Genomic DNA, 26,072 nt, shown 5'->3' with positions numbered 1-26,072 from the left:
CGTATTTCGAGAACTTTAATTTTTGCATCATGAATATTTACAAATAAAATACATATAACATAGGTTTGTGGCCCTGATATTGTCACATGAGCAAACATAAACAAAACCGAACAGAATACAAAAAGAATGCAATGGTTAAAATGTAGACTGTTTATGAATGATTGGCAAAAAGACGTAATTGAAATGTGACATCATAGCGAGAATGAGTCATGGGGACGCATTTTGCGAGGTTTCGTGCCTGAATATTTATATTTCTTGTTTTCGAAAAAAATCTTTATTTCAATTTTACACATTGTTATAACGTTGTTTTGTAATTATAGTTCGTTGGTAAACTTTCCATTTTTGTTGTTTACGAGAATACCTAAACATGACTCATTTTGGCAGACGACGTCACCAATAGTAATGACATTAGCCAGCATTGCTATGATTATGACGACCACGAGGAGAAGAAGCAAACATGTTTTATTGGCGTCTTTACACGATGCCAATGACAACGTTTTGTCTTAATATCTCGACCTGGTCGGAGAATCAAATATACGTGTAGCATTCGGAGCTCCTCGGCCATTAATCTCGGAAACAACCTCGGATGTATATGGACGGTTTACATACTCAGAAATCGGTTTGTTTAAATCCGCTGCAAGTAGATCGCGTAGTAATTCAATTTAGCAGTTAAAGTTAATAACTTAACTCTTGGGAATCTTAATTATGTCTGCAATAATAGACTTCGCTGGCAATCAATTTAAACTTAGATCAATAAATACAAGCTAAAACACTACATTTAATTAATGATAAAATCCAAAGAAAAAAAACGAACTACTTCTACTGATGTACCGGCATACATCCGAGGTTGTTTTCGAGAAAAATGGCAGAGGAGTTCCGAATGTATTTGTAGTAGTAGTTGTTGCTGTTATTGTTGTAGACGTTCATAAATGTTGGAATTGCGGCAAAATTTTGAAGAAAAACACAGATATTTGTAAACAAATGCGGCGTAAAAGAAATATGATCATGACGTCATTACCATTCACACCCCATATTGGCTACATAAATATAATTGATGATGTTTAAACTGCATGTGAAACGCTTCATGAAATCTTTTTACACATTTACAGCATACATAGATATATTCACCGAAAATAATCTGCTTTGCCGGCTAAAGTGCGTTCAAAACCTGGATTTACCTATAAAAGGAAATCGTTCTTGTTGTTGTATTATAAAGGTTTCCTTTGACTAAGAAATTAATTAAATTCACAATTATATATATACAACACTTACACGATGACTGACAACGCATCACATGGTTTATCTTACTGGCACAAAATGATATGAAATGTTAGTTTTATATATATACTGTAACAACACGTACATTTTAATATGGTATGACAATATGAAATATGTACAGTCAAAACTCCTTATGTAGAACTCTTTTATCTCGATGTTCTGGTTATTATGATTTTTTTTATCGAATGTATGATTTAAGTTATAAACCTTTTTTACCGGTTATATCGAATATTCGTTATCTCGAATTATTCCTCAAGGACCCAACGACTTCGACATACCGAGTTTTGACTGTATAATAAAAATGCTTTGAAAAATAATGCATGTCAGAGGAAGGTAATGGTATCAACGATTGCGTCAAGAAATCCTATTTTTTTACAAATTAAAATAAGATTTTACGAGTTAATGTCGAATGTGTTTCATGCGTTCATTTTGATGTTAAATTTGATCGATTTACTAATGTTAATCTTTGTTTTCGATTGCGATGCGCTAATTAAATCCCACTTTCCCTCCATTCTAACAATATAAAACTATACTTAAATGTACAAAACAAGATATGTACTGTTATTTGTAGATTTATGGTTTTTGTATGGTTTGGTTTGTAATCTCTTATACCTATAACAAAATGAATTGTCTTTACATCAATTGTATTTAAACATAAAAACTACTAATGCTGTATGAACTGGTATAAAACGAAATACTTTATAGCAAACTTGTAATGATGTACATATATACTGACGATGGCAAAAGGCTTAGAAGTTGCAAGTATTGCTAAAATGCAACATTTTCTATTTAATAAAATAACCACATAATAATAATAACAATACTAGCAACACAACAAAGGGTTTCTGTACAAAAACACTAACAAATGAATAATAAATAGCACAGGTCAGCGCTTCTGTGGTGTGGTTCTATTGAAAATCGTCCCATGACGTACTTGTTTGAAATCTACAAGAATGTATCTGAGCTTAAACAGGAACACCTGCCCATTCGAAATGTCCATATTTGTGTCGTATACACAACCATAACGCTTTATCCATGCGGCGATAGATGTAAATTTGCAAATACAATTGTAGTTTATGCAAACGTATTCCTGAACAGGAGAGTAATACCGGTTGGAATGCGATTTATATCCAATTGAACTTCATGTGAGTGTTTATATTGTCCATATATTACCAAACCATCAGCAAAACCAGGGTAATCCCTCTCCACTTTCTCACCAGCAATGGGCTTATATCGCCATACAGAACAAAACACGCTCTACATTACATATTCTGTCAAACAGAAATGCTCCATCGTGTTTTTTGTTCACAATTCCATGAAACAAATACAACATTTCATAAGAAAACCTCCCAAAAATGCTATACGTCTGGCGACTCATTAAAAGTCAATGTTACATTGTGCCTTCGAGTAGAACCTAAATCTAGCTCACCATTACTTTGCACGTCTAAGGAATGCTTATTACTTTTATCACTTGTACTACTAGACAATTCTTTTTGCACCTGCTTTCTACATTTACGCCTTTCCTCCTTTGGAAGGTTCCGGCATTTCCTAAAGAGTTTTCTTCTTTGTTGTTTCTTTTGGTCCCTTTCACGTTTTTTTTGTAATTTGTCAGTTTTCTTTTCTGAATCTCCACTCTCTCTACTGCCACGACCTGAGCTGCCTTTTCTCAGATCAGTTCTGTTAGGCTCTCGTTCGTAACTCTTACACCTACACGATTTAACGATTTTAATCTTATATGTTCTTGTCTCGCCATTTTCACAAATTAATTGCACTTTTTTAAGTTTTGTAACTGCTTCCACACACCTCCATTCCTTAAACTTTGGCTTCGCCCAATATTTTGTGAACTCCGCCCACCATGGGAGGTTCTGCTCCTTTATCGGCATACATTGTCCCGCGCAAACTACCTCCTTGATGGCTTTTAGCGAAGTGCAGAACCCGTCCGAAATGTAGCGCTTTGCTCGGAGCTCTTTGCAGCCAAGTTGAACATCGTCTGGAAATATAAAGAGATTTTGGATGAAACAAATTTCTGTCTACATAAACTGAAAACCATTTCTAAAATGTTTGGTTGCAGACATTGACTAGTATGTGCTTTATCCCTGGTTTCCAGGCATTTACTATAAAATTGGCTCATTTAAAGACAAAAACAACAACAACAACAACAACAATAAAGCAACGTCAAAACAATCAATCTGTGAGAGTGCAGCTTTAAAGGCTTACAGCTTACGCATCACAAGCACTAAACGAGAGAAGCACAACGCACAGAACATCACAAACAGACCACACGCGCATCAATATAATTATCTGTATTACTTAATGTTGGGGGTAACCGGCGTGAAATGGCCATCTACAGGAGTTCACTGGGGATTTAAACAAGTTTATGGGTAACCACATTGAAATGGCCATCTACAGTAGCTCACTGGGGGTTTAAACTAGTTTATGGGTAACCGCATTGAAATGGCCATCTACAGTAGCTCACTGGGGGTTTAAACTAGTTTATGGGTAACCGCATTGAAATGGCCATCTACAGTAGCTCACTGGGGGTTTAAACTAGTTTATGGGTAACCGCATTGAAATGGCCATCTACAGTAGCTCACTGGGGGTTTAAACTAGTTTATGGGTAACCGCATTGAATCGGTCATCGAAACCAGCATCAACTTCAAGACAATGCGTAAAGTGACACAATATCAACAGATTAACTCATTTCATGAACTCAACGACAAGATACAGCTATCATACCTTTATCATGTGCCCCTAAATAGGGTATTCGTGACTTTATTCAATTCCATGATAACAAATATAGACTTAAATAGGGTGCATTATATATGTTACTTCGGCTTGTCCTGAGACTAAGTGTTCTTACAAAAGAGAGCATGGTTGTTTGAGCAATCGTGTGAATATATTTTCATCTAGAGCACTCAAGGGGAGACATACTGAATCCCTCCTATACCTTTAAATATAGATCAAGTATCGAGCGTAATGCACCTGTATAATTGTATATGTATTCATACGCTGTATGACACACAAATGCAAACCAAAACACTCCATGCTATACAATTAATCAAATATAACGATCCGCTTACTTAGTGACTCATTTCTGATAAGGCAAGGTGCATATGAAGCAATAGAGAACGCCGTAATTTTGCCTAAGAAGCAAAACGTATTTACAGACTTTAGAAGTATCCAACAGAGTGGAAAAGGCTGCCAGCTTTTTTTCCTCAAACTAGGTCACAAGCCGCAGTCAGTTTGCGGTTTTGAAAAAAGTTCTCTATTTGCATTACACTTCTTCTTAAAATTTGATTGATGTTTTAAAACCCCGTTAACGGGAATTCAAATAAGTTAAAATCTTGCACAGTAGTGCTTAAACCACATAGTCGATATTACTTTAATTCATGTGCTTTTAGGGTATATGAGCTTAATACTGTCAATACATGACGTACCGTCACAGATGGTGTGCATGATACAGGAATGAATGTGTTAAGTAATTTCACATATTCTCTGACAAGGATGCTTTTTTGTTTCGTTGTAAAAAACAAATCCGTCAAGAAGAGATTGGGTTACACTGAAATTTAATGATAAGGGCATTTATTGTGTATACTTAGTACATGTTATTTGTCTTGTGAGGCTGTGTGGCCTTGACCTTTGTCTTTAAATCAGGATTATAGTTAAGGTTTGGACAGCTCGGCCTGTCCCTGCAATTTCAATTGTACTGTTGTTTCCGTTCATTTAATGCGAGTTCGGACTGAAAGGCTTGTGCTTTTACTTATACCTTTGTTTACGTCCATTAAAGGCAAGTTCGGACTGAAAGGCTTGTGCTTTTACTTATACCTTTGTTAACGTCCATTAAAGGCAAGTTCAGACAGCCCAGTCTGTCCTTGTGATTTTCAATGTACTGTTGCTTACTTCTGTTTAATGCAGTCTTTCATTATAAACATGGACTTGAATCAACAGGGATATTAAAGCGGCAAAACAGATTTGGGTTCATTTTTTAGCCCAATAAAACCGGTTTAGCCTCAAAGAACGCCTCTGTTATTGCTGACCATTCAATTATTGATAAACGATCCATTACAATTTATAAAGATGTTTCTGGTCCTGCGTTCCTCTTATTGCATGGTTGTCTTTAGCCTTTGGTAGGGGCGTGCCGGAAGCATTTAGAATTGTACAACTGTATGTAAGCATGTATTGAAAGGTGTTTTCTTATTTAGGTCAGTATATGTTATATGGGGTGAGAGGGGGTGGGGGTGTCCCCTGCCACAGGACAGTTTTGAAGAATACATCTATAAAGATACCATTTTTAACACATTATTCCAGTCGAATTACGAACACATTTAACCAGTGAAAAGCTACATGAATAAACAAGGAACGAGGTTCATTAGTGTTCAGCAAGACAATAGTTATTAAAGTTACTTCAAAGGCCTTAAATTAACGGAAATCTGTATTAGATAAATTAAAATGGGTCAGTTACTATCTATGAATAATGCTGCTTTGCAAAAATGAAAAACCGACGTAGATATATCTTAAGTTTTAGTTTGACATAACGGCCTTCTAGCTGCGCATGTTGACGAGCATAGCTGGGTATCTAACCTAGAATTCATTGATAAAGATCCTTGTGGGGACGTTTAAAGAGCAATTCAGTGTAGATTATATTTTCTCAATGAAACAGCGATATGCCCTTGAAAACTAGATTTAAGCAAATAAACTTAGTCAAACACATAGAGCCATTTAAAGATAAAATCTTTAATTGTACAAACTACATTGACATGTTCATAGTCTTATACCTCGCCACACAGGTTTCATTCATAAAAACACAGGACATGATCGTGAACACAAATCCCTCAACCACAAGTCTGACTGAAAAACTGGGTATAATAAACCATTGTAAATATAATAAACTTGAAAAGAAACGGGAATACGCAGACGACTGCATGTTTAACTAGAGTCAGATATTCACGTAGATCGCTTGTATATAGTGATACCATATATTGATTCTAAAAAATTACAATACAAGTTTGTATCTGTTCCAGTAAATGCGTTATTTACTGCACATTTTTAAGACGTGGTAATCCAATCATTTATTAATAAAGCTATTCTGATGCAGGGCAGAACAGAACAGAACACCCTTTATTTCGTTTTAAACACATCAAACAAATATAGTCAATGAAATAGGTCAACAATGACCCTTGATCACTTGTTAACGTAATTTATGCATAAATACATAACGATCAGTCGCATGTCTGGTCTGTTTGTGATGTTTGTTGTTTAAGTTCAGTTGGCGACATACCAAGGTTAGCCCGCTCTTTTTTTTCTCTAGATCGTCAAAATTGGACTCTTAGCTTATATGGTGTTTGTTGGTGCATTCGCCAGAATCGACCTACGTAAAATTAATAAAAAGATAATCCATCGATTGCCATTCGCCTACACAAAAATGCAAACACCGAGTTAAATTAATGAACAGAATAATTGAAAATCCTCGGTTGTCATTGGCCCACACAAAAATGCAAACACCATATACGGCTTATACTTTGATAATTGACCATATGGTTAGTTCTAGTTTTCATTGTTTATGGTTAAACCAGACTGTGGTATTCAAATGCAACGTTCAGCGTGTAAACTTACTGAATAATCGAATGTTCAAAAAGGAAAAAAAAACACACACACTGATTCCATCCAATATAGAAGAGTAAAAGTTGCACGTACATCAAATTACTAGTAGAGCGGAGTATATTATTATTAGTTGATGTTAGCTGCGCAGTTCTGCACACAATTGTTATGAAACGTACACAAGTACCCGTGACGTCATCGTGCGTACTTTACTGTAGTTGACTAATAATGAAGCTGCGGAACAAGAGCCTTGGATCTATCTGGTTGTCCCAGGGACGTAAGAGGTGAGTCACCAATGGCTTCAATACTATTTACTACCAATAATTTGATTCTAATCGCATTGAATAACGTACCAAAAACATTGACTAACATTGATACGGAATGAGTTTGATTGGGTCAATGAGGTAAATTACACTGGTTTCAAAAAGCAAAATACTGTTCATGTTTGTCGATCAAAGAACTTTTAACGCATACATTGCACTACGAGCGGGTTTGAATCCGTTAATTTAATCGTTCTACACTCAAGACATTGTACGATGGTCTTACTTATATTCCAATCCACTTAGGGCAATTTCCTCATTAGTTCGGGTAGTACTGTCGAAATGTTTTAGATAATATCAAAATTAAACTTGCACAATAAACCATTTAAACCCACATTAACATTGGGGAAATTGGCCATGTAAAATACGTACATACCGATAATTATGACAGTTAGCGTAATATATATGAGTTCTTCAGTTACAACAGAATATGGTGAAACAATAAGCAGACACGTATTTCCGCTTTCTTTAAAACGATTCCCAGGCGCGTAGCTGCCTATACGCGAGTACCCGGCTGAATCCACATGATTCTGACAAAAAAAAAATCAGCAAAACTTGCAGTATGCGTACTTGACTATATGATCCTAAAACTGAGAAACTTTCAAGGCCCTGAAAAACTGGTTTCTTCCAATTGGAACACCTCGACCGTTTTCCAACGAAAACAACCTCGGATGTATTTAGACGGTTTACAATGTCAGAAATCTTTACATTTTACTTTAGATCGCGTAGTTATTTCAATTAAAAAATAAACTTATTGACTTTACTCTTGGAAATCTTAATGATCTTTGTAAGAACACACTACACTGGCAATAATGTTAAACTAAGATATACAGAATACACGTTATTTAAAACACTATAATTAAATGATACTCTTACTTAAAATTATACGAACTACTTATACTGATGTACTGGCATACAGTCGAGGCTATTTTTAATGGAAAATGGCACAGGAGTTCCGAATGCAGGCATGTAGCTAGGGTCAAATTGGGATTACGCAGATCCCTTAACCTCCTATCCCCCCCCCCCCCAACCTCCTTCGGTTTTCATTTCAAATTCGGGGTTTTTGATATGAAAAAAACTTCGACCTGCCAAAATTTCATTACGCAACTGCGCATTAGCGTACAGTAAGCTACGCGCCTGGAACGGGGTTCTTCTACTTCAATATATGCGTTCGTCAATAGTAAATCATAACCAACACCATATTTATTTCAGTCAAGTGAATCAGTCAGCATTCACTGAGCAGTAATGCGTTTTCCATTACATTATGATGCAAAGAAATAAACTTATTGAGCTGAGAACGCATATCGAAAATGATAAATACGATCCCCCCATTTATACTTGTCAATACAGAGAGCTCTATTATATGGAGATAAAATATATGTCACTTGTAATTTGAAATAAACTTGATCATAAGCTAGATAACATAGATTTACTCGAAAACTATATCACCCATGCGATAGTCAATCATATATTGAAATTATCTCACAGCGTGTGCGTTGGTTAGGGTTTGTAAAATTAAAACACGTCTGATATACAAATGCACTTTCAAATGTGGTTTAATATATAGTTAGATTAAATAACCCAGTGTCTGCTTAGTTTGAATATGATCATGTTAAAGGCCCAGTGGCCTTTTCAATAAAGGATCTCAGTGGTAACTTTAATAATCTTAATTTTTTATAAACGTTACAATTGAAAAAACAATCATATTGTTTGATTTCCTTAACTTTTGAGTTCATTTTTGATATTGGTTAAAGTTCCATTCACTCAAATATGTAACAAAATAACGAAAATATGACACTAAGATAATTTCAACTTCCGGCTAAAATGGACTTAGATCATTATTTATTTTCTGAAACGTCCTCATAGATGCTTAACGAAAAAAGCTCAATAATTATAAGAATGGTACGTGCCAATGTGAATGCTTATATGAGGAAATAGTGGTTTAATGAATTATGGACAGTCTATACAACAACCAATCCGCTCAGTTTATTTCGTGTCCGTCGACATGAACATTAACCAATCGCAACCAAGATGGCTTTCCACCAATCAAAATAGGTGGACATGATACAACACTCCGAGGAAATATAAAAATGACAATTATGTTGTAGAAACCGCAGATGAGGAAAACATGATACCCACTATGATCATGATCATTTGCACGAGGATCGAAAGTGAAACGACATAACAGGCACACATGAAACAAACAGGAAGACACAGACAGTTCACATACATATCAACACGTGTAGGTACCCGTATGTGGTCAAGGATGCACTACCTACATGTATATATACAGTCAATGCATTGGAAGTATGCGTCTGAGTGTCCTTTCTTGGTGTAGATATGTGTTAAATTGCTATATTATCTGAATGTTTATTTTGTTTGCTGGTATGAAACTGTGATGTAGTGATTTCACAGATGCACTGACCTTGAAATGGGCTTCAGTGATGTCATCTGTAAGGGTTAATTTAAAATCGTGTTTTCTTTCTTAGAAATGTTTATGAGCTAAAAGTCATGGGCAAACATTGCATTTTCAAAAAAAAAAGATTTCTTAAACGTTATGTCCAGAAATGCCTCTTAAATGCACTTAAGTATGTCCATGTTTATATGAAAAGATATTGGAAACGTTATTTAGTATATTGTAACCTTGATTTAAAACGCTGATTTAAAACGCATCGTTACTGGTTAGAAACATAGCATCATGTATGTGGGCTGATGTCTTTGTCTCTACCCCAATACCCAGCGTTATTTGTTTGTAATGCCCTCTAACAAACCAAAGCAGATAAATTATTCGTTGAAATTGATGTACGTGTTGTCTTGTGTTTTTTTTTGTGTTCTTGACACACGACTTCAGGGGCGTAACCGGATATGACGTCAGATAGGGTGAAGGGTGCAACATTGACGAGCACCCAATCTCATTGGACCCCACCCCCAAATAAAAATACATGGTCTAAACATAGTTTAGGGATTTGTGTGCTCTCTTTGACATATTCGCGATCCGCAAATGGAGTTATTTCTGCCGCCATAGGTTATGAGGGTAAGTTTCTACGGCGGCATGATTGGGAATCCCTAGTAAATGAATACGGTTACATTATACCCCCCCCCCACCCCTCCAAAGCTCTATCCCCCACCCACCCGCAAGGACAATAAACCAGCATAGAACATGCCGTACCTTCAAAGTTTCTAATATAGGTGCAATCTTATTCATAAGCAGGGTGGAAAGAGTTCGTATATGTATCACAGGTACAAAACGTGAGACGCTATATTTTGACCTTTGGCTTGAGGTTTTAGTTTTTAATTAGATCGCTTTGTTCTTTTTTGTTTCATTGACACGCTCAAAATCAATTCACTCAATGACTGTTTATAAATATGTTCAGTCATGTGTAGAGTGATTTATGCATTGGAAACTACCTTTTGTAAAGTTTTGGCGCCAATTTTAGCAAAATAGTTTATTGTCAAACCGGCGCCAATCCACGTCAACCGGTTCAAAATGAAAATATCAGAGACTTTTATAATGTCATTGCTAGTGTAAAAATGAGTGATATGTATGAAACTGTAAAACATTGAACCAAACTGGGCTACGAAATGGTAAAGTTCATATAAAATACAACTATTAAAACAAGATTTTGTGGACAAATCGGTACGTATGTCTAAAATGACTAAAACCTTTAAGAAACACACTGCGTTGCGCGTGTTTACCTACTTGCGTTTTTAGTCCATCTTATTTACGCGGCTAAACATTCGCCTTGAAACACACTTTCATATAATGCGATCATTTATTCAAAATTCATCTTAAAATCATTCGCGATATATTTAAATTCATCTTTATTCATCATCATTTTTCCTCCAATTTGTTGTGAAATGAGCGATTGTGTTCATTTCGAAAGCTTTGGAAGACCGCTGACTGAGATATATAATTAGTGAGTATCTATAAGCTATCGTGCGCATGCATAACCAGCGCGAAACGGCACGTTTTCTAGCTACTGGTATATCTTATTTAAGAAAAATGATTTCACGACTTCTTTTCTTTTGGAAGAGACGAGTTAAGCGAAGCTTAGATATTTAAACAGGGAATGTGTTAAATTGTCGGATACCGGGCTTGTTGTCCCCGTAGTTTCTATTGTATTTTATTTTTGTACAGATGTTATTTATTATCAAAAATTGAAAGTTCGAGTAAGCAATTATTTAATATAAGATAATCTTGGAATTGTGTGACGAGTCTTTGACTGTACAACAGTGACGAGTCTTTGACTGAACGTATAACAGTGACGAGTCTTTGACTGAACGTATAACAGTGACGAGTCTTTGTCTGAACGTTTACAGGTGACGAGTCTTTGACTGAACGTATAACAGTGACGAGTCTTGGACTAAACGTGTACAGGTGACGAGTCTTTGACTGAACGTATAACAGTGACGAGTCTTTGTCTGAACGTTTACAGGAGACGAGTCTTTGACTGAACGTATACGAGTGACGAGACTTGAACTAAACGTGTACGAGTGACGAGTCTTTGACTGAACGTATACAGGTGACGGGTCTTGGACTGAACGTGTACGAGTGACGAGTCTTGAACTGAACATGTACGAGTGACGAGTCTTTGTCTGAACGTGTACGAGTGACGAGTCTTTGTCTGAACGTATACAGGTGACGAGTATTGGACTGAACGTGTACGAGTGACGAGTCTTGGACTGAACGTGTACGAGTGACGAGTCTTTGTCTGAACGTTTACAGGTGACGAGTCTTGGACTGAACGTATACGGGTGACGAGTCTTGGACTGAACGTGTACAGGTGACGAGTCTTTGCCTGAACGTATAACAGTGACGAGTCTTGGACTGAACGGTTTCAAGTCACAAGTCATGGACTGAACGTATACGAGTGACGAGTCTTGAACTGAACGTGTACATGTGACGAGTCTTTGTCTGAACGTATAACAGTGACGAGTCTTGGACTGAACGTGTACGAGTGACGAGTCTTGGACTGAACGTGTACAGGTGACGAGTCTTTTTCTGAACGTATAACAGTGACGAGTCTTGGACTGAACGGTTTCAAGTCACAAGTCATGGACTGAACGTATACGAGTGACGAGTTATGGACTGAACGTATACGAGTGACGAGTTATGGACTGAACGTATACGAGTGACGAGTTATGGACTGAACGTATACGAGTGCCGAGTCTTGGACTGAACGTGTACAGGTGACGAGTCTCGGACTGAACGTATACGAATGACGAGTCTTGGACTGAACGTATACGAGTGACGAGTCTTTTACTGAACGTATTCAGGTGACGAGTCTTGGACTGAACGTATAACAGTGACGAGTCTTGGACTGAACATGTACAGGTGACGAGTCTTGGACTGAACGTATACAGGTGACGAGTCTTTGTCTGAACGTATAACAGTGACGAGTCTTGGACTGAACGGTTTCAAGTCACAAGCCATGGACTGAACGTATACGAGTGACGAGTTATGGACTGAACGTATACGAGTGACGAGTTATGGACTGAACGCATACGAGTGACGAGTCTTTGACTGAACGTGTACAGGTGACGAGTCTTTGTCTGAACGTATACGAGTGACGAGTTATGGACTGAACGTATACGAGTGACGAGTCTTTGACTGAACGTGTACAGGTGACGAGTCTTTGTCTGAACGTATACGAGTGACGAGTTATGGACTGAACGTATACGAGTGACGAGTCTTTTACTGAACGTATTCAGGTGACGAGTCTTGGACTGAACGTATAACAGTGACGAGTCTTGGACTGAACGTGTACAGGTGACGAGTCTTGGACTGAACGTATACGAGTAACGAGTTATTGATTGAACGTTTACGAATGACGAGTCATGGACTGAACGTATACGAGTGACGAGTTATGGACTGCACGTAAATAGGTGACGAGTCATGGATTGAACGTTTACGAATGACGAGTCATGGACTGAACGTATACGAGTGACGAGTTATGGACTGAATGTATACGAGTGACACGTTATGGACTGAACGTATACAAGTGACGAATTATACAGGTGACGAGTCAAAGGGCTTGGACTGAACGTTTACAAGTGACGAGCCTTGGACTGAATGTATTCGAGTAACGAGTCTTGGAACGAACGTATACAACTGTCGAGTCATGTATTGAACGTATACGAGTGACGAGTCAATGACTGAACGTATACAAAAGACGAGTCTTGGACTGAACGCATACGAGTCATGGACTGATCATGAACAAGTGACGAGATGGCATCAATCGTGAAAGATGATTGGTCCTCAGAGGGCATTCTATCTATGCAACACTGTCCATTGCAATTTCAAATGTAATATGTGTCTAAACAACTTGTTATGGCAGTACAATCTCCAATGTTTTGTTCCTCATGTGACACGTTGTTGATTATTACGTGTCGAATCAAAACCGTTTTCTGTGCATACCTATGAATACTGACACAAAAACAAACAACTCGTCTAGATACGTTCTGGCGGTGGTGAATCGGACATAACATCCACTGACATAATCTCACACACAGACGTATCAACAACTTTGAACGTGTAAAAGGTGTTGAGGCTCTACATGGCCGTGATGTTAAACACGCGTGTCATTTGTCCCAGCGGTTCATACGCTTAACAACTTGATTCCCATTCTCTTGTTCAAATGAAGCGAAACAAACTTAGGTCTCTTTCTTGCCGTTTATTGTTTTGAACTATTTTAAATGACCCGGGGAAAGTCCCCCTGTCATACCGTGAAGGATTAGGATACAAGATTTGGATTATAGAGCCTAAAGTTAACAGGATTATTCCACTTTGAGACTTTTTCTCAACAGTTCTTACCACGTACTTGACAATCAGATAAAGTGTTTATTAGTTTGACCGCTTAATCGACACTAATGGTTGATATATTTGGAAACTATTTTTGTTATATAATATACAGTAAGGGGTAATCGGCTTTATCTGCCTACGCTCACTGCATGGAAGAAAAACATGGTATGAGTGAATAGTAAGAAATGTAATGGTGTAAGAATGTCAAGCGTTATGTTGACTCATACAATAATACAATATAAAATTCTATGAGAAGCCAATATCCCATACCCTATGAGTCTGTTAAGTGGCTAAAATAGCTTAAGCATAGCACACACAAGGCAGAACAATCTACATTTGATTTTTTGGAACGTATAAACCACCCCCAGTAAAGAATATACACAACATCGTTCGCGGGAAGGCAGATGCACCATTCGGAACAACACGGCCATTTCCCACTGTTTTACTGCTAAATTGAAATTACTACGCGATCTACTTGCAGATCAGTTTAATGTTAAGATTTCTGACAATGTAAACCATCCAAATAAATCCGACGTTGTTTTAATGGAAATGGCGGAGGAGTTCCAAATGTGCACCCCCAGCAAAGTTGCTTTGCGTCTTCAAACTAAGCGTTGCAGGAGAATGTTTTCACATTTAGAAGTCTCCCAAAGCTGAATTTATTGCTTGAAAGACCTACATTTCATTTGATGTCAAGTGTACGAAAATGCATCTGGCAACATCAAAACCTAACAGAAACCATGAATCGAAAAAACATACTTCGAATGATGTCCACAACCTTGGCGATACCCATTCAAACAAGTCAGTAGACCAATTCATAATGCATTAATACACAATTAATGTACGGAGTTCAAAGCATTCCTGCGCTCTATCTTTATTTGCGTTCAGTTGTCATCAACTCGCGTGAACTTAGTTCGTCCATTCATAAGTATTTTGTGGGAATAACATGAAATGAAAATACAGCAATAACAGCCCCGAGGGGACCGTTTATTGCTGTCACTTCATCAGACTTTTACCACCGCCCACTGACCGCCGGTGGTGATCCGTTTTCATTGACAAATTTGTTAGCTTTCGTATTGGTTTGCACTGGTTTATATTCACATGAATGAATGAATATTTTCCCCCGATATATTTGTTTGTTTGGTAAAAAGCAGAATATATTTCGCAATTGTGGTGACAATATAATGAAATATACATGTATCAATTCGTGCTCTTTATAAAAGATGATGATAAAATCGACAATTGATTATTATGGTACTGATGTCCTGTATCTGATTATAAAGCCATTTGTTTTTATGTGATCATAAATCAAATATATGTTACAACGATTTGAAGTATTGTGTTTTTCTTTGAGTCGCTTAAAGTGGGCAAGTTTACATGATCAATTGCTATTTACTGGCCAGGCGGTCTTGACGCCATCAAATGGAAGTATGTTTGCCTGAGAGAGTCTGTCAACTTTCCATATAGTTATATAATATAGTTATGAAACTTTGAGTCGTTTCTAGTGGGCAATTTCATATGAAAAATTGCTATTTTACGCTACCTATGTATGACCAGTGACTGGCTAGGAGGTTTTGGGGCCATCAAATGGAAGTATGTTTGCCTCAGTGAGTCTGTCAACTTTCCATTTAGTTATATAATATAGTTATGAAACTTTGAGTCGTTTCTAGTGGGCAATTTCATATGGAAATTTGATATTTTACGCTACCTATGTATGACCAGTGACTGGCTAGGAGGTTTTGGGGCCATCAAATGGAAGTATGTTTGCCTCAGTGAGTCTGTCAATTGTCCCTATACTTATATACTATATTTAAATTTCAACTGTAAACAGTTTGTTAACTGTACCGATACACGAAATACATATACAGTAAATATATGTATATAATATCTCAAGGTAAATTCGTTAATAAACATCTGTATGCATAATCACTACCTACAACAGACACACTGAAATAAATATGCAAATACACATCTGTTGTAATAAATGATCATGGCAGATGCAGATTTGTTATAATAAATATGTTATAATGGTTTTCAATTTTATTTTGCAACAACAATTGTGACGTATATATCTTATATAAATCAAATAAATAAATCAACATAACCTTGGTGGGAAGAATTAAAGTTTCATTTCATTTAAATAAATGTTACAGGAACGAGATTCAAAAATGAAAACCGTTTTCTGCCACTTGTAATAGTAGATAGTTCTATGTTATGCTCTGATAGACTCAAAGGTATCGAAGACCATTCTTTAACCGTTTAACTACTTCAAAAAGAGGTCCATAACGGCCTGAAAGCTTCAGAAATATTCAAATTTGCCGCGTAAATACTGGCCGCTAGGTGGGGTAGATTACTAAATCCAAAACATAAACAAGTTCGTGCAATAATGCTAGATAATTTTAATTTAGGTAAGTTAGGGAACCCAGAAACAAATACTTTCTTTGGTACACCCCAAACATTTAAGTGATGCAATAAAACAGAGTCCCAATAAGTTTTCTGATTGCGTGCATGTACGTGCAGTTTCAATTGTAGTATTAACTTCGCTCTGTGCATCACATGTTAGTTTGTCTGTTTAGTTTCATGTAACATTTAATACAAGTGCGATATTAAGTACACCGTAACCGGTTCAACCCCCAGTTAGCTACCTAAGTAGTGTTCCAAAGCGACACTGGATGCCTTTATTAAGGAACATGTTTATCAGTATGACTGAGGTGAATGGAACTAACATTTATGGCCTTTCCCTACACTCTAGCATAAAATAAGCATACAATTAAACATATCTCATATTTGGCTGTAGTTATATTAAACTGCAAGACCCATTTTAACGCTGCACTCTCCCAGATTGACCGTTTTAAAAACGATTGTTTTAGTCTTGGAATGTGCCAACTTGTGAGTAAATATCTCGTAACTAGGCCAAAAAAAAAATGCATTGAGTTCGGGTAACCCGACCCTACCTACGGAATAGGCGCCGACCCTACCGTTTTTATAGTCTGTTTGAAAAAAAAGAAAAAGGTTTTTTGTTTTTGTTTTTGCTTTTCAATATGTAGTTTAAAACCTTAAATTCTTATAAAGAAGATAACTTTAACACCATTCTCCAATGATGAAAATGACATTCTTATATAAAGGCTAATACAAAAAGAAAAGAAAAAAAGCCTACCTACCCTACCTATTTTTGAAAAGGATGTAACCCTAACCAAACATTTTTTAGACCCTAGTGATACATGACTGCTGACATAGAGCAGATTGTTTTTCATATTTACATTCGGAATTTGAGATTTTTAGTTAAGAGCGTTTTTAACGCTTTAAGAAAAATGAAATTTTCGGCAGTTTCCTAGAAAATAAAATCTGATCCATTGATAGTTATCCTATATGACTGAGTTGATGGCATTGATACCAAAAGCAGCTGATTCTGAGACAACAACTAAAACAATGTCAAAACTCTCAATCTGTGAGGCTGCACCTTTAAGTCACCATTCTGTGATAGTAGTAGTTATTATGTTCAAATTTTGCTTGCTTGCATTTTGCCTGCAAATCTTGTTCGTATATACAATTGCACATGAACGGCGGGCTTTCTGATTTGTTTCAAAACAAGAAAAGAATGTGTTTGTATTCAATTCGTCATTACTTTTATACGTGATTAGTGTGTGAGCACTTGATCATGTGTGGTTACAATGATAGGCTTATCAAACATATTTTAATTATATAGTTTGGCAAAAAGCATTTAGATTTGTAAGTGTTTCTGTTTTGTGATAACATGAATCTAAATATAATCATTTTAATAGGTAATGCTATCAATATGTAAGAGTTTAACACAGGGGCGGATCCAGGAACTGACGTTAGAGTGGACGTAATTTAGGGACGCAGCATTTTGATATGCGCCCCTCTCTCAGAACTGAATTTAATCTGGTTTAAAGTGTTTGCAAGGGAGTTAGAGGTCTGCCCCTGAGACGTTTTAAACAATTCAAGCCCGAAATTGTGCATTTTGAGCGTTTTGTATTACGTTCTACCGCCATTGACATAGAAAGTAAACTTGGACGATTTTAAGGGGGGAGGCGCGCCGGGTACGCTATCCACTGGATCCGCTAGTGTAACCAAACGGTTTAAATTAAAAACGATATACATGGGCATATTTATTGACAGCTATATGTAGCCACACTGTCGGCTCTGATTTGATTATTCGATCAAAACCATGAATTTATTGAACTCGCTGATGAATATATACGAAACACTTATCAGCTTGCTATAATGGATGTCAGAAATGAAACTTGGATTGCAAAGCAAGAGGTACTTTTGACAGGTCAAATTCAATAATATTGAGATATTGTTCGAGAAATTTGACAGACTACACAGGGAACGGACAAGAAGGAATGACATCTACCCATAAATGAATACCATGAATAGATATTTAGAAATCTGACATGCCTCCCGCATTCATTTACGAAAATACGCCAAGGCGAAGCATCACAAATGTAAGATAACGGGGATCATAATAGTTATTGTTAGTGTTGTATTGAACGCGCGTAAGACGTACATGGTCATTTTGAAAGCAAAGCATTGTTACATCTATGCTAACAATAGTACTCCCGTAGCTTCGGAATCTATGTCATCTTCAATGAATGGGTAAAATGTTGTGCCTACCCCCTGTAGTAGGTTTTCTAATGTGAATGTGGAATTTAGTGTCGTATTGTTAAAATTTCTTTTGACTATATTGATATTTAGGCCGTAAAAATACATTTGGTTCGGGTAACACGACACTAGCTACGAAATAGGCGCCGACCCTACCGTTTTAATAGTCAGTTGGTAAAAAAATAAAAATAAATACATACACGCGTGTTTCAATTCGTAGTTCAAAACCTTAAAATCTTTATACAGAAAAATTCTTTACCAAAATTTTCCAGTTATGAATATATAGATCTTACATTAAGTCTGAAAAATAATAATTATAACATAAAAGCCTACCTACCCTTCCTGTTTTTTGAAAAGGATGTAACCCGAAACAAACCATTTTGTTTTTGGCCTTAGGTATGGTTTTGTAACATATTTTAGTACGACTAGACCTAAGATATCTTTTGCTTATGTTTAAATATCCCTTTGTAACATTTTTATTTGTCTTCTGTCCCCTACAAACATACACACAAAGTGTTGTTACCTAATTAGAATTTTGTGACAATTCACGTGCGCTCGTTTTTATGGTCTATTTTGAATAAGCAAACTTCCGTTTGTCGTCAGCAGTTTAGTGTAAAAATTTGTTCATTCCAAAAACAAAACCAATACTTATTGAATTCTGTTATACTTTGTGTACCATAACCCCACAACAGTAAACTGTAGATTCGGATCCATACAACTTAAATTTAACTCACAGTATGAAAAAACGTTGGTCTTGATCAGATAAGATATCTTTATTCAATGATAAGATTTAGATGGCGGAGGTCATCAAAGTTACAAACATGCTAATAAAATAGATTTTTGATATTGACACTGCCAACGTCTTGGCTAAGGCTGTTGAAATGACAGCTTAATGATAAATGAGCCCCACCCTACGAATTCGACCATCTTTGAGATTTAAGATTATCCATTGCATGTTTGTGTCCAACTTTGCATCCGTCTGCACTTTGCATGCTTATATTGCCTTGTTTACCGAGTTTTTGTCGGCGTATTGTTTCAAAAAATAGATATTATCAATTTTGAACTATTCCCTGGGTGTGGTCGCTAGTTAAGTTCTTTGTGTTCATTATTATTTAAGTCATAAACAGATTGAAAAGAACAAACAAACGGTTTGCTACGTTAAACGCACCTTTAAATGAGGAAAAGACAGCTTACAAATAGACGATTAAGGCATTTCGAGATGTTCTGACATTGTTAAAGTGCAGTAATTCATAGTTATGTTATGCTTGATAGTTGGTAGGAGTGACCCCTTTGATAAATCTGAAGAAAAAAATATTTTAGATTAAATGTCACTAAATTTTGTACAGGTCAAATGACACCAAAGCAGGAGTTCATTCCCATCAAATCACTGTAAATCTTTGCATACATATCTGGAAACCGGTGATACAAGATTTCTGATTAAATATCAAATCGCAGTTTTCAATATTTGAAAATTGATATTTTATGATTTAAAGCCTTACTACGCTTGAAGAAATTTTTTCGGCAGTATCCCAAACAATTGAGATCTGTCATATTGTGAGCTATCGTATATGACAACATTGAAGGTATTGATACCAAACGCAATTGATCAACAACTAAAAAATGTCATAACTGTCAATCTATGAGAGTGCAGATTTTAAAGAAATATAGAATCGATACACGTTTGCGGAAATATTTTTACATCAAACGGAAAACTAGGGCTTTTTCGTCATACATTGACTTATATAGTTAACTGTAGGTTCATTTGCAAGAACAAGTTTCTTGTTAAATATCTTTGAATGTCCATGCTTGTGCATTTTTCCTAAAATAGGTAAATTCAACATCTTTGACGTCATATAATTCAGAATGTGTCAACCCGCGTTCCATTCTGCAGGTACGATTCTACCTAGGAAACGCAAACTGTATTGACTTGCAGAACAGTCACGTTCTTTACTCGTATATTGAGACATATTGTCAGTGTGTGTATACCACGTGATAAATTGCGTCATAAATGCTACGTCGGAAGGCAATATTTTGCTTCGAATGAAGACTTTAAACAAAGATAACTTCTTCATTTCTTCACCATTTTATATGAAACATAGCGCAGTCTACGCCGCCTACGGGGCCCCGCCTTCGATCTTTTACCAGAGTTTGATTGAGAGTTAAGTTTCTTAAAACACTTAGAATTTTTTTCACAATACGGCCGTCTGACGGAGCACTGTCAAAACATTATATTGGAAACAGGTTGGTCGAAGTGATTGATGAAACTAATCACCTTATCAAACTTCGGTAACATAACGAAGGTGGGGCTCTTTAACGGCATAGACTGCCCTTTGTAGTTTTTATAAATGGTGTAGTAAAAGAAAATATATCTTTGATTTAAGTCTTTATTTTAAGCAAAATGTTGCCTTCTAACGTAGCATATATGACGTAATTTATCACGTGGTATACACACACTGATTGTGTGTTGTCCTATGTTTTGTAAGACTTCGGCATCATTGTGCCATTTAAACAATATGCGATAGTCAGTTCAGCAAAAAATGACGATTTATTTTTGCGATGTTCGTTTCTAATCAGCAGACAATGTCAGCTAGATTAACATATTAAAAAAAATCTTGATTGAAAGTATATTTTGTTGTTACATGAACGGGACTCATTATCAATTCGAGGGGTAAATTGCATTATCAGTTCGAGGGGTCAAGTGCATATTCAGTTCGAGGGGTAAATTGTATAATCAGTTCGAGGGGCGAATTGCATTATCAGTTCGAGAGGTCGATTGCATATCCAGTCCGTAGGGCGAATTTCATGATCAGTTCGAGAAGTTCATTGCAATCAGTTCGAGGGGCGGATTGCATTATCAGTTCGAGAAGTTCATTGCATTATCAGTTCGAGGGGCGAATTGCATTTTCAGTTCGAGGAGCGAATTGCATTATCGGTTTGAGAGGTGAACTGAATTATCAGTTCGAGAGATGAATTGAATGATCAGTTCGAGAGGTGAATTGAATTATGAGTACGAGAGGGGAAGGGGTAAAGCTTCTAGGCTGCTTCCTTTTGTAATGTCACTTAGAACCTTTAAATATTCACACCTCAAATTAATTGTCTGGTTTAACTGTTATTATACAATTGTTGTTTACTGTTTATGTTTGAATGATAAAAAGGTCACGAGTGTTTAATATTAACTTAACGTTTTTTGTGTAAGCGTTGTCTGTGATGGTCCTGGTGTGTTCGTGCAATACCAGCTAGATATATGACGTTTTCTGTCGTTAAAATGTTTTTACTTTGAAAAACGTGTTTTGTTAAAAATAACATACCTTACTATGTTACTTAAACTTTTTTTATTTTCCCCAAGCTTCTTACCATAACTGCAAAACATTGACAAAAGGTTGCCGCTGTGTACCGAATGTGTTAAAATGGCATGCTTTATCGCATATTGTTTGTAACCCATTTTACAGTTTATTTTCAGCAAATGTTCAAATGCCACGCGGATGTTGACAGACGCACGCATGTGTTGTTTGACACAGCCGACACACAGCTAGATGACATTTACAATACATGGATTTGGAGCTTCAGTAGCAGAATATTTACTGAAATAATATTGTTAAAATTATGCTGTTTTTGTTAAAATGTTCAACTGAATACCTCAGCAGTCCAGTTTTTTTCGTCCGTATTGTTTTATCGGTATGATTCGTTAATAGTAGAATACTTTAATGGATTATCTTTGAAGTGGATCAATTACTTTTTAAAAGGTTATGTATTACACATAGAATCTTCATGATTTTTCCTTTGTAGACCATTTTAGCACTGTATTTACCAATCGAAACACCTCGGCCATTATCCAACAGAACTGACTCTCGAAGCTTGCCTTAGATGGCCGAGTTGTTACGATTAAGTATCTACATGCACAGACAATTCTGTTTAGAAAACACCAATAGTTGTTCCTTAATGTTTAAAGCTGCACTCTCACATTTTTACCATTTTAACAACTTATGAATTTTTTGTCTTGGAAAGGGCAATTTTTTTGCGTAGATATCTGTAAACCAAAAATATAAGATTTCTGACAAAAATCAGATCGTAGATTTTCATATTTCCGTTCGAAACTTAATGTTTTATGGCTTTAAGAAAAATGCATAAAACCTTAATTTTTAAACCTAAATATAAAAATCTGTGATCTAATTGATTGCCATCAGTTTTATATCACTGGTTTCCATGGATTTTCGCAAAATTTGGCTCATTCCAAGACAAAAAAAAAGTTGTCTAAACGATCAATCTGTAAGAGTGCAGCTTTAAAGTATTTTGCCCAAATACAAGCATTATTTCTAGCATAACGGATATGTAGAGTTATATATACTGTTTTTGTTGTGTACATTGTGTAGATGGTGGCGTTGAACTCTTGAAAAGGCAGTTGCTCGTTACGTTGTATAAAGACAAATTGCTCGTTACATCTCGACAACGTGATCGTTGTTCTTAATCGTTTGGAACATCAAAACATAACACAGCCACAATGTTTTAAGAGCGTTAACTAGACTGAAAATGACGTATCCTTTTAATTACTGTTAATTCCACCGTAGCCACACGTTCAAGCTGCACTCTCACAGATGGAACGTTTTGTCAACATTTTACTTTTTTCCTCTTCTTTTTTTGTCTTTGTCTTTGAATGAGCCAATTTTTCCCGTAAAGGTCTGGTAACCTGTGATATAAGACCGCTGACAAAAGATCAGATCGCAGTTTAACATATTTGCGTTCGAAAATATATGTTTTATGCCGAAAAATTCATTTTTCTTAAAGCGTAACGCGTTTAGCCACAAAACTTCAATTTTCGAACGTATATGTTAAAAAACTTTGATCTGATATTTTGTCACCAGTATTATATCACTGGTTTCCAGATATTTACGAAAAATTTGGTTCATTCCAAAACAAAATATATATAAAAAAAGTTGTCAAAATTGTCAGTCTGTGAGAGTGCAGCTTTAACAAACGAACAATTTACTCTATGCATGCTTATGTCCTATTGACAATTGCATTTTTACACTGAAACAATTATTTCTCAAGCGTACATGAGCATTTAGTAGGATATCTATTTTCTCCACTTTCTTTTCAACTATGAATGCATAGAGCTAATCAAATCCTCTAAACATACACTGATTTCTTTTTAAAGTGTAGAAACTTTAGAGTATTAAACAATTTACGATGTCCTCGTTCCGCTTGTATGCAATTTGTTTTATTGCGAAAACATTTTAAATTGATCATCATGTTGATGCGTCGAAGTTAGTTTGGTTATCGTATTAATAATCTGATCAATTGTAAAATATAATATCGATGTCTGCATTTTTAAAAGTGATAAAGGATCATGATTGAAAATAGTAAATGATCGCGGTTCTATATAAACAAGCTCTCGGTTAGACATTAAACATATCATTATATCTCAGCAGAACAAATTTGAATGTATTTAGCCTTTATAGGCTCACGACATAAAATCAGATTTAAGATGAGTTTTATCTATTGAAAAACGAACTCAATTCAAACTTATAACAAATATTGAATTCTGGCATTAAATGAAAAATTATCTGTGAATTAAAGAAGGTCATGATAATAGTCGCTCGGTTTTTGTTTCGTTGAGACTAGCAGACAATCCAGAGGGAACAACCGCATTATATTCAGAACTACGAATATTTAAATTGAAACATCTGCAGTGTGTCGCCATACGTTTAAATGGGCTTCAAAGCTCCATGTTTTAACCTAACCATTTGAACGCATTCATAATTATGAGCTTGAGCAGGTTTTACATGATTTGTAGCAGAATTCGATTTTTCTAGTTTAAGATATTTGAAAAAAAAAACCCTCAGAGGATTGGCATATATCCTTACTGTAATAAAAAGCCTAGCCCTGACATTGTGATAAGACGGAATATTAACCGCAAAAGCACGTGGAGATATACCCACATGTAGTAATACCCTTGTTTTAACATTTACGGCCGCCCAGATGCTCCGTACAAATACGGGACTATAAATTGCAAGTTGATTGTATGATGCAACAAAATATGGTTTAAGTCGAAAGTATGTGTGTGTGTGCTAAAATATACTGATAAAAAGCGAAGCATTCTTAATACACCTTATTTAGAAATGAATATGTGTGTCTTGATTCTTAACTCTAAGTCAATAATAAATGAGAAAAAAATTGAGAACGCGTACGTGTAAGTCAATAAATGCAAAAGAGGGATGCACTGTAAACCAGTTGAAGCATAGCTTTATAAAGTCTCAATTGATTGAACCAATTTAAAGTGATTTGGAGAGATCTTTAAATTCATACCTGGCCATTCAGTTGTGTAAGTGTTTGACGAGTCTTTTCTATGGGGGTTTTGTTTACGCTGCCGTCCATTTTCACGTACATGCGTTTCCCCTGACGCTTCCGGTAGATTTGCAACCGCCGTGAACGTGAGTCGCATGTGCATGGCGACCAGAATTGGTACCGTCCAGTATAGCCGCATATTTCACCATCTGATATCCAATTAGGTATTATGCTTATGGTACATTCTCAATCTGCACTCGTTGGAAAAAAATCGCAAATAAATTCTTATAAGTATAAACCACTTTTATCTGTTTTCAAAATTGTAATTCCACTCCAGATATTATGTTATAGCATCAACTTTGCTTCACATTCTTAATTCAATAAATTCGCAAATCGAAATTATTTTATAATTTCGAACTTTATTCATCAAATGCTTCCTTCTTATTGTTGCACAAATATCGTTTCGCTTTTACCACATGGCATCGAAGACAGAATAATTCCTTAATGAAACTGTGTGTATGTTTATATGTACGTGGTTAGTCTGCTACTGCCCTGGTCTTAACGAATAGCTTTCCATATCGTATAAAGCTATGTTCATTGCGACAATCCGCGAGCTTACTAGAAGGCGGGCTTTGCCGAACGTAGCTATCAATCAATGTAGTTATTTTACCTTGCCGAAACTACAAACCTTTCAAGCGTATAGTTTTTATCTAAACCTTTGCTAAGCTCTTTTCTGAATGGGCAAACTATTTTCATTCATTCATTAAACCGCTTGTGAATCTTTTGATTCCTATCAATGTATTTTAGCCACAACTGTTTTAAAACAGTAAAAAATTGTGTGTAGTAAATTAACTTCTTTTATCTGTTATATTAGGTTAGCAAACGAACAAATAAACAACTACAGTTTTAAATCCTTATCACCTCTACTTTAAATTTAGCTTCGATATGTAGGTGACTGTCTCGTAGTTAATGTTCGCTTGCGAAAGAGAGAAAAAAGTACGCTGTGCAGAATGAATAACGAACCATGCGTACACGAACACTTTTGATAATACGATTGTGGATAACGAAAAACTTAATTATGATAAATTTGTGTAAATTTGTTTAACCATTATCAATCATGATTTAAAAAACCTCTGGTATATTCCACCGTTTTCATCAAACGAACGTAC

The 26,072-nt window shown here is 36.0% G+C and overlaps 1 protein-coding gene across 1 annotated transcript; it reads right to left on the bottom strand.

Moving 5' to 3' along the window:
• LOC128236195 (uncharacterized) lies at window positions 1–25,850 on the bottom strand. Its single transcript, XM_052951085.1, has 2 exons — window positions 24,925–25,850; window positions 1–3,268 (listed from the first exon to the last, which is right to left on the bottom strand). The coding sequence occupies exons 1-2, from the start codon at window positions 25,100–25,102 to the stop codon at window positions 2,637–2,639; spliced, it is 810 nt and encodes a 269-aa protein (XP_052807045.1). The 5' UTR covers window positions 25,103–25,850; the 3' UTR covers window positions 1–2,636.
• Window positions 25,851–26,072: the final 222 nt, after the last annotated feature.

Source organism: Mya arenaria, chromosome 5 (genome assembly GCF_026914265.1).
Source record: "Mya arenaria isolate MELC-2E11 chromosome 5, ASM2691426v1".
NCBI classification, from domain to species: Eukaryota; Metazoa; Mollusca; class Bivalvia; order Myida; family Myidae; genus Mya; species Mya arenaria.
Note: the sequence above shows the minus strand (reverse complement) of the source record. Positions and strands in the feature narration are given on the sequence as shown.

Excerpts from the sequence above, each read along its gene's own strand:
- LOC128236195 (XM_052951085.1), bottom strand. The coding sequence starts at position 25,102 with ATGCGGCTATACTGGACGGTACCAATTCTGGTCGCCATGCACATGCGA. Across the intron at positions 3,269-24,924 it reads TTACACAACTGAATGGCCAG|ACGATGTTCAACTTGGCTGC; the intron begins GTATGAATTTAA and ends TTATATTTCCAG.